Raw genomic sequence first — 10097 nt, 5'->3', positions numbered from 1 at the left:
GCAAAATGTTAGAGAGCCACAAATAAAAGGGACTGAGAGATAACCTCCCAAAATGAGATGAACAGGAACAGAGGAAGAGGAGCTGGGAAAGCAGCATGGCTGCTCAGCATCACAACAAAGAGCAGCTTCTCCAGACAGTGATGGCTCAAAAGATTACCAGTTCCAGCCTGCCTTTGCTCATCCACCTAGGCTGTATTCTTTTGAACTGTAACCTCAGGAAAAATAAGTAAATTGTCCTGAGAGTGATCTAAAAAGTAAAAGCAACTTCACTGTGGAAAAAAAGAAAAAATACCCCGAATGTGACTCCGTAGCCCTTCTCCATTTAAATACATTTAAAATAAATTAATTCTGTGTCTCAAATAGAGAGTTCTAAGACTTCCTGCTCATTCCTGCTATATGAATTATGGAAGCAGAAAGTACATTTGTATTTATTTGGTTTAGTTTCAAAGAATTAAAGATGAGGTCTTGTATCGTTTTGTTTATTAAAAAAAATCAGGGCTGCAATTTCATTGTGATAGTTCAGCTCAAATTAAGAAAAAAAAAGCCAACAAACCAGAAACAGGCACCTCACCATCCAACCCCCTAACAGGAATGCTGTTCTTGTCATAAAATACTTGGTAAGTTGATTTCACACCTCAATGAAAAGGAAAGAATAGAAAAAATGTCACGTGAAATGCCAAAATATATCTGATTTCTCATCACTTGGCCTTGGAATTCTCCTGTAGTTCATGAAAATAAACTAGTCTATACCTGGTCTTGAACTTTTCAATACAGCCTAAAGTATTAAGCTCAAAAATCTCCTTTTGGGGCTTAGGCAGCTCTTAAGAGTATCATCAACTTTGATTTTTTGCAATTTATAAAACAAACCAAAAACATACAGGCCATGAATGAAGTTCTGGATAGCATTCCGCCAAGGAAGTCTGTGCTTCTGAAACAGAGCTGTCAGCTGTGCATTGATAAGGCAGCACAGAAACAGCCTCTGCATTTCAGGAGACCACAGCTGCTACATTTTCAATTCTAATGATGTGATATGCTTGTTGCAGAAGCCATAGAAGACCTCATGCATCACTGCTCAGTGGGGAAGGGAGTGGAGAGGGGAGCAGCAGTCCTTCTCTCCAATTTGGTGTTCCAATGGTGCTGGTCTGCAGGCACAGTCAGCTGGAGGAGATTTGCCTCCACCAGGGAGGAGATGTTTGAAGGAGCCCGTGTGCCACCTTCTCCCATTGCTTCACCAGAGGGAAACACTGTCTGCTGAGCTTGCACTTTCCTTCTATCACCATCTGCAGCTGTTGAACTAATATATTCCTCCTCACCTCCCTTTCTAATGCAGGAGGAGAGGAGGGAGTTCAGTGCCTAATGGTGCCAGAGTGAAGGAACCTGATTTGCTTCATGACACTGCCACTGCCTTGCTGTACAACCTTAGGCAAGGCTCTCAATTCCTTCATGCCAGAGCATTCTTATATTTAAAATTGGATAAGAGCTCCACCTTCCTCTGCAGGATGCTTTAAGATCCTGGGAGGAAAGTAAAAAGGTTGCCTGCCTTCAGTTGCCTTTTGGGATTCAGCACAACAGGGCCCAAACTTTGCTTCAGATACAGCACTACAAACTTTGGAAGCTTTGCCAGGAGTTTCCTGAGTTTGCAGACACACTAAACCCAAATTCCTGAGGGTTAAACTTGAGATGCAGCAATGTGAATTTTGAATGCCATCTTTTTAACCATTAACCATACACACACACACACATCTAATAGGTATATCCCACCAAAATCAAGCGTTTGCCTTCTTAATCTTAATTGTACTGTGCTGCTTCCAACCAAACTGCCAACATCTTCATCCTCTCTCCAGCAATGCTGCCTTGGGGGCTTCACTGGGGAGGCAGAGCCAGCTTTCCATCCACAGAGATGTGGTCATGGAAAGATGGAATGATCATCTTGCAACTTCATTGCACAAAGCCAGGCTTGGATACCGGATAGATACAGGCAGTCAGACAAGTTGGAGCAGCTTGACCTGTGGGGAGCATAAGATGCCTCTTCACATCACAACCTGCTCTTCCTGTACTGTTCTTTGCCAAAAGAAAATAGGTACAAAGACATTCTCATAGAAAACACATGTAAAACAAGATCAAAACTAAATGGGGAAGGCAAGGAACCGCCGGTAAAGGAGTTGGACAGTTTCTCACTCCCTCATGAATCCCTTTGCTGCCCTGAATCTTCAGAAGACAACAAGGAATGGTCTATTCTTCCAACTTTCTACCAGCCTGATGAAAGCAACAAGGCTTCTTCTCCTACTCTCCTGAAGGGTTTTTTAAATTTTTGAACCTCCCAGAGTCAAAGCTGAATCACAATGTCCTGTTTCACATCCCCTTCCTGCTTAACACCCTATTATTCTGGGGCAGTGTGAGCTGTCAGGGGTGTCCCAGAGTCCTGACCATCCCCTTTGTTAAGGTCATTTTGTTCTCTTACAGGACTGCCACTGCTGGACCCACCTTCCTCTGATCCAGAGGGGATGATGCTTTTAGCCATAACCAACCCACTGAACACAAAACCTGCACACCTCGGGAATACCCTGCCATCAGCGGACACTTTCCTCTGCACAAAGCACAGCCATCCAGCACTTCTGACACATCCTGACAGCAAAACACCTTGCCCTTGGAACTGGCAGTGCCAGGCTTTGCCGTTGGACAGGAATATGCAGCTTTAAGGCAAGGTGGCTGTGGTCAGGAAGCAAATCCAGCCTGTTACCGTCACCCCTATCTCACGTGCCCTCGTTGCAACACGCAGCGGCCAGCTCGGTTTGGGATCCTCTGACCTGCAGCAGTACAGGAAAGGGACGCTGGCAGCAGGAGCAGGATCCCTGTGATCTGCAGCTGCAGGAATGCTGGCACTCGGTGGTCCCTCAGCCCACTTCCTCGGGGACAGGAGGCTGCACGTCACACACCAGCACCGCAATTAGCTGAATGACGCAGCCAGGGCAGGGGCAGGATTACTTCCCCAGGACTGGTCCTTCCATGGCAATACAGAAGCTCTCACAGGCACTGCTCACACCGAGCCTGTTACTTTAGGGGAAAAGAGGACATTAGGCTACATAACTGCTCCCTCGCTGTTTGGTGCCCCAGCTCCGCTGTTTCTAACAGCAGAATGACAGGAGTTAGGCTGCAATGCCAGGACCCCGTTCTGTTCCACTGGCTGGAACACAAACCTTGTCGAGGCAAAAACCTTCTCCACACGGCACAGCGATTTTATTGGCTCTGAAACTCCCTCGGAAGGTACAGATCAGCCTTCAGATTTGAGACAGTTTTCTTTCTTTACCATTATAGTACTTTTTTAATCACTTAGAAAAGCCTAGGTCCGTGAACCCTGTGATGCAATCGGTGAAAATCAGTGTCATAACCCTATGTTTTTATTACTATTTTTCCCATCTTCTAGTTTTAATCGGCACTCCGAGACCGATCCCGTTCCCATCAAAGCATACAGCAAGCTCCCATTAAAATCTGGCTCAGCTAGTATTTTAATAACACTTAGACATTCCCGTCCTTTGCATATTTCATCTGCAAAGTGCTTCACAAACATGAATTTCCTAATTACAGGCGGATGATTTACTAAAACTGGAAATTCCTCACTAGTTCTGGCTTTCCCTTTGAAGCTCCAGGATTCGCTCTTGTCCCTCGGCACTTTGGAAGGTCCCCGACGCCGCTCGCTCGCTCGCTCGTTCGCGGCACAGGCAGGGCACGGAGAAGGAAGGAGGACACGGAGGCGACCTGCCCCGAAGTGTCCGCGCCGGCGGATCTCTGCGGGCCGTGAGCCGCGGGGCGCCCACGCGGGGACAGCGAATCCCGGGGGGACCGCGGCGGCTCCCGGAGCACCGGGCCGGCCCCCCCGCCCCCGGCGGCCCCGCCGCACCGGGCAGGAAGGGGTGGAGCGGCCGGCGGAGCGCACGGGCGGGGTGCCGCGGGCGGGGAGGGGACGGCAAGGCATCCCGGCCGCTGCGAGCCGGGCGGACGGGCAGCGCCGCGCCTCCGCCGAGCGCTCCCCATGGAGCGGCTGCCCGGCCAGCGCTGAGCCCGCGGCCCCGGCCGCCCGCCCGCAGCCGCCCCCGATGGAGCCCGAGGAGCGGAAGATCTCGGTGTGGATCTGCCAGGAGGAGAAGCTGATCTCCGGGCTCTCCCGGCGGACCACCTGCTCGGACGTGGTGCGGGTGCTGCTGGAGGACAGCCACCACCGGCGGCAGCGCCCGGCGCCGCCCGAGCCCGCCGGCGGGATGCTGTCGGGGCCGCCGCACTCCTACTGCATCGTGGAGAAGTGGCGCGGCTTCGAGAGGATCCTGCCCAACAAGACGAAGATCCTGCGGCTCTGGGTGGCGTGGGGGGACGAGCAGGAGAACGTGCGCTTCGTGCTGGTGCGCAGCGAGGCTTCGCTGCCCAACGCCGGGCCGCGCAGCGCCGAGGCGCGGGTGGTGCTGAGCAAGGAGCGCCCCGGCCGCGGCCTGGGGGCGGCCCGCGCCAGCCTGGCGCTCACGCAGGAGCGGCAGCGGCGGGTGGTGCGGAAAGCCTTCCGCAAACTGGCCAAGATCAACAAGAAGCGGCAGCAGCCGCTGGCCCGGGAGGCCTCGTCGGCGGAGAGGATGGAGACGCTGGTGCACCTGGTGCTCTCGCAGGACCACACCATCCGACAGCAGATCCAGCGGCTCCGCGAGCTGGACCGCGAGATCGACAGGTACGAGGCCAAGATCCACCTGGACCGCATGAAGCGGCACGGCGTCAACTACGTGCAGGACACCTACCTGGTGGGCACGGGCGGCGGCGAGCCCGAGCCGGGCCGGGAGCCGGGCCAGCCCGCCGCCGGCCGCCCCGAGGAGGACTACGCCAGGAAGTGCGAGGAGGTGCTGCAGCTGCAGGAGCAGCGGGCGCAGCAGGAGGAGCTGCTGGAGCACCTGGCCGCCGAGATCCAGGAGGAGCTCAACGAGCGCTGGATGAAGCGGCGGCGGGAGGAGCTGGAGCTGGCAGCGGGGCCAGGGCTGGCCGACACGGACTGCGACACCACGGAGCTGAGCGGCGGCGAGGGCGAGCTGCACCTGGAGCACGAGCGGGTCAAGACCCAGCTGAGCACCAGCCTCTACATCGGCCTCAAGCTGAGCACGGACCTGGAGGCCGTCAAGAGCGACCTGGACTGCACGCAGCGGGCGTGGGAGGACAAGGACCGGGAGCTGCAGCGGCTGCTGGAGACGCTGGGCACGCTGGACGTGGCGGAGGCGGCGGCGGAGCCGCGCGGGGCGGCGGGCGGGGGCGGCCGGCGGCGGCGGGGGGCGGCTGGGTGGAGCAGGCGCGGGCGCTGCGCAAGGACCGCGCCGACAACGACGAGGACTCGGACACGGGGCTGAGCTCCATGCACAGCCAGGACTCGGACTCGCTGCCCGTGTGCGAGTCCCTCGTGTAGCGCCCGCCCGGCCGCCCCGCCGCAGCCACCCCGGGCGGGGTGCCGGGGCAGAGGGCGGCGGAGGACTGCGGGCAAGTGTGGGGCAGGTGAGGAACCTCCCGGCGCGGGAGGCAGTCACACAGAGGAAACATTTTAATTTGAGCTCTGCAGTTTGAACTTGTTCTGACTAGTCGTCCGCGGGCAGCGTTTAGGCTGGCTCGCCGGTACTTTTATCTAAGGAAGAGAAAACCCACAGCGTGTTTGTGTTTCATTCACGTCTGGGATTGCTCGCTCCTTGAATCCTGCCGCTTGCTTCCCTCCGAAGCTTCTCTTGCCGGGCCTTTTAATCCTCCGGCTGCCCGCGATCTCCCCGCTGTAGCCCAGGGCTGCTCCGGGTAAGCCCTTCCCGAGCAAAGGGCCAGGACGCGCTCCCGAGTGGGGATCAGCATCTCCCCGACGGGTTCTCGGCATTGCAGGGTCAGACGGAGGCTTGTGGTGGGTTATACTGGGCTCTGCTGGCCGTCACAAATACACCCGGCTCCTTTACAGGCAAAAAGTCGCTACACCAAAGCTGCTGATCATTTAAACACTACGGAGGGAAAGAGGCGTCGGTCCTCCTGACACTGGGATCTCCCAGGGCGCCAGCTTTTGGACGGTACTGCAGTTCCTTTTGGCAACGAGAAGGGGTGATAAATCACTTCCTTTTTTTCTTTTTCTGAACAACAAACTAAATCAAGATATAGGTTAACATGTATTAACCCTGCTCTGCGTAGTGCTTTTCCTTATGCATAGATAAGAGTGCTTTGTTTAAAGGCATACTAAGAAATCTGTTAGTATCTGTAGTCGTTTGACAGTCATGGGAGGCAATTAGCAGTGCCTGTATGTACACAGCCTTCAACTACATTTTTTCACTAGGCTAGCTGATCTTTGGCTGAGCTTGGTTGTAGATAAACAAAGTACAGAATCGGGTTGAGCTACCGTTTTTAATAACATAGTTCATATCAGGCCAAGAGATGCAACGATAAAAGCATGACTCAAGCCCTACCTGCACTACAGCTTAATCTTTTCAGTTAGTCCAATAAAACAAAAAAGCAGCCATCAGCTGTAACATGCATTTCACTTAACTGCCAAATCTTCCTCTGCAGCTTAACTCTTGCCCAAAATATATGGTCTGCTCTTGCAATAAGAGACATTCAGGATTCTTGTATTCCAGAATAATTGCAGAGATACTTTAAGCGGTGAGAGGCCAGAGAATGTTGAGTCAGGTCCCACTGATGGTGTGAACTTTTTAAAACTTCTGAGATTATTATTTATGTAAGATTATTTATAAAAGTTTTCATTTAACAATAAGAAATGGTATTAAAAAAAGGGGTACACCAATAGACCAGTTCTTTATTTTCATTAAAAACCTTTCAGCCTTCTCACCCAAAGACTGCGTTCCATGCTTGCAGTGTTCTTGTTGGTAAGAATTCTGATGGACATCACAAAATTAGGTTCAGGAGCTGCTCAGTTTGAAAGCAAGCAGAGAAATACTGTCTGTGGATTTGCAGAGGCTGTACAATTTTCTATATGCTATGACTCTTGATAAATGTTATTCCACTGAATGGGTCTCAGTTGTAACAAACTGTGGTTTATTTTAAACACTGACTATATAATTGTTTTTCATATTTAGTCAACCTTGGAAAATATTTAAGAACCTATTTTTAGAGCTAATAAAACTCTTAATAAGGCTAAACAAGTGTTTCCAATTGAGTGTGATTTAAAAATCATGCCAGGACTGAGATTCTGTGGTGTTACCCTGTGTGCAAAGCAAGTAGAAAGATACACCAAGGGATGATGGCATCATCCCTTCACTTTCTCATGGCACAAGGGGCTCCCTCAGGTACAAGTAGCAGTACACTGTCCTCAGCTCTGGCCGCTGCAGAAGCATCAGCACATGTCCAGAGTGAGGAATTTGGATTTTTGTGGAAGCAGAGCCGAAGAACATCTGGGGGCTGGGGAGCCCCACTGCTGTAAGGGCTGGGTGATGCAAGGACCTGCTCACAGCTTCCCCAGGCACTGATGTGAGCAATAAACCTGAGCTGGCTTTGTGCAAGTTCTCCATTACCACATTGAGCCAATAAAAAGTGAGCAGTTGTAGAAATGAGCTGCACGAGGCTGCACATCGCTGAGCTGCTGATAGAGGAGGCATCAGGCAGCACCTCTGTGCAGCACGAGGTGAAGGCAGGCAGGGAATTGTTGTGAAAGTTGTAAAGCAGAGTCTGCCTACTCATCCTCAGCTGGGAAAATCCATCAAATCAGGACAAACCCACTTTTGTTTTAGGCTGTTGAGGGCCAGGCTTGTGGGCACCGTGTGGTGCTTGCTCTTGGCTTCTCCTTAGCCCAGATAAGGTGATGGCCCTGCAGAGCTGCTGGCCCCTGCACCCGCTGTGAGGACAGGGCTGAGGACGCTGCAGGTGGCACTGCAGTCTCAGGGGTTTGGTGGGAGCTACAGTGAATTCTTAGGGGCACCTATTGGAATGTGTTCTTGCAGGTGAAATCTGGTAAATTTATTTGATGTTTAAACAGTTACAAGTGCAAGATGCTGACAGATTGAACTCCAACATCCTCACAAATCCCCATCGCTCTCAAACCATTATTAAAACATTAGTGTAGAAGAGGAAATCACTGTTTGCCTTGGACCAGGCACTTCTCCCTTCCCTTCTTCTGGGCTTGTATATCCTCACTCAGATAATAGAGACAAGCCACAGGATGCTTGTCAGGGAATTTGGCTCTGGGGTTTTGCTGGGCACATAGCCAAGGGTTAGGAGAGCTGATTCAGAATCACAGGTAGAAGGGCAGGATTTTTATCTCCTTTGCAGTTCAGACAGAATGGGAGAGGGAGGTAGTAGCAGAAAAAAAACCCTGACCAACGCCATGAGGGAAAATTACCTTCCAGCACCACCAAGAGAGATCCAACAAACACAGGCTTGGGGATATTTTAATACCATTCTCTTCTGTCTTTCAGAGTCTATTCCAACCTAATCTTTCTCTGCTCCTAAGACAGATATAGATAGCCATGAATTACATAAAGACCTAACAGCGCTACAAATCGTGTATGGTATCAGGTTGCTCTATCTATTCAACAGCCTGCTTCTCAAAGGAATCATCATGGACTGAGGCCATCAGCCTTTTCTCAGACAATAGCTCCAGAAATCAAAACTTTTGTCCAGGAGATATAAATCACAGCACCATCAGGCCTTAGTTTCAGGCACCCTTTTACCAAGAATTACAAAGCACTCCTACACAGATCCTGTGTGTTTGCTGCCCTTGGCCATGTTTTTTCTGACCCTACATGGCACTTTCTGTTGTGCCTACACAGGAGTTCATGGGACCAGGCAGTGAAAAAAAAAGATGAACTTTCATTTAGGTGAGGCTCTGATGGGGCTCAATGTACAGTCACACAAATGTTTTTGGCAACGACAAGGTAGGGTGGTAAAAATGAGAAATTGAAGGCCCTTGGAAAGGTGGAGCTGATTCTTTCAGCAGTGGGCACTGTTTTATGCTGACTTGCACACTGGCAAAAGCTTCCTTCAGGCTGTAAACATGCCCCACTGACAGTCTAAGTGAAGGTTTGGAAAGTGGAAAACTGAGGCTGGAGCTGAAACTTCTTTGACATCAATTACACTCACTTATATTAAACTCAAAATAAGCCAAACAGCACAGCTCTTACCCTTGACCTTGTTTCAAAAACCCGCTATCAAGCAATATTATCAGAATGAAAACTCTGTGTCGAATTTGATATATTTCTAGTTCTTAGCCTGTGTAAGAGATCTGCCAGTTTGAATAAGCACTTTGTGGGAATATCATTTGATGCCTTCAAGAGGGGAGGAAAATACATTTACTGTAATGAACACCACTGACATGCAAAATGAATGACCTATTAATTATTGCCATAGATTCCAAACCAGCATGTAGGCAGCCAAATCACAGTCTGGTTGTTTTATGGTGACAGATCTTTTTCCAAAGAACCTATGGTCCAGGTTTCAGACAAGATACAGTCAAAGGAGGGAAGCAGGTAGGAGAGTGTGAGAAAAGGAAAACATGTCATTAAGCTTTATTATTAACTCCTTGCATGAAACATACGTTCCAGGTTTACTTTAAAAATAATCTGTGTTCCTACGTCTGGAGACACATGTGCAGAAATCAACCTCCCTCCCAAGTTCTACACAACTTCAGGATTTTTTCTCCCCTCTTTAATTTTCACTGAGCTGGGAATGTAGCTTAATGCATGAAAAGAGCAGCAGAGGCCTTGAAATAACAAGTCTGGTGAGCTGTGCTGGTTAACAAGTTGAAATACAAGCCATTGTGGATTGTTGGGAGCAGTTGTCCTTTGAAGTCACTCGATATTATTGCTCCTGAGGTGGCACACAAAGTTTAGAGAAATGAGCATGGCAAAGTGCAGGCAGCCTTACATGAATGTCACCCCTTTTCTATAAACTCTCATTGCTAAATGAACTTGGAAGCTTAACAGAAAGGAAAAAATTAATAAAGCAAATCTTGGCTCTGTGTGCAAATTGGCCAACTATCTTCAAGCAGAATTGTCAAATGGTATTCTGAGAAACACTGTTCACATAATTTACTGTATCACTTGTGTAAATGCACCCGAGCAGAACCTTCCATGCAGGGTGGATTGTCACATGCTGTC

The 10097-nt window shown here is 50.2% G+C and overlaps 1 protein-coding gene across 1 annotated transcript; it reads left to right on the top strand.

Moving 5' to 3' along the window:
• The first annotated feature begins 4048 nt into the window (after nucleotides 1-4048).
• Nucleotides 4049-7052, top strand: RASSF10 (Ras association domain family member 10). The gene is given in 2 exon segments (XM_030949702.1): nucleotides 4049-5280; nucleotides 5283-7052. Coding segments are annotated over 2 exon segments (1335 nt in total). The 5' UTR covers nucleotides 4049-4094; the 3' UTR covers nucleotides 5432-7052.
• Nucleotides 7053-10097: the final 3045 nt, after the last annotated feature.

The sequence above is a fragment of the Camarhynchus parvulus genome, chromosome 5 (assembly GCF_901933205.1).
Source record: "Camarhynchus parvulus chromosome 5, STF_HiC, whole genome shotgun sequence".
NCBI lineage: Eukaryota > Metazoa > Chordata > Aves > Passeriformes > Thraupidae > Camarhynchus > Camarhynchus parvulus.
This window is presented reverse-complemented; position numbering and strand designations above follow the sequence as displayed.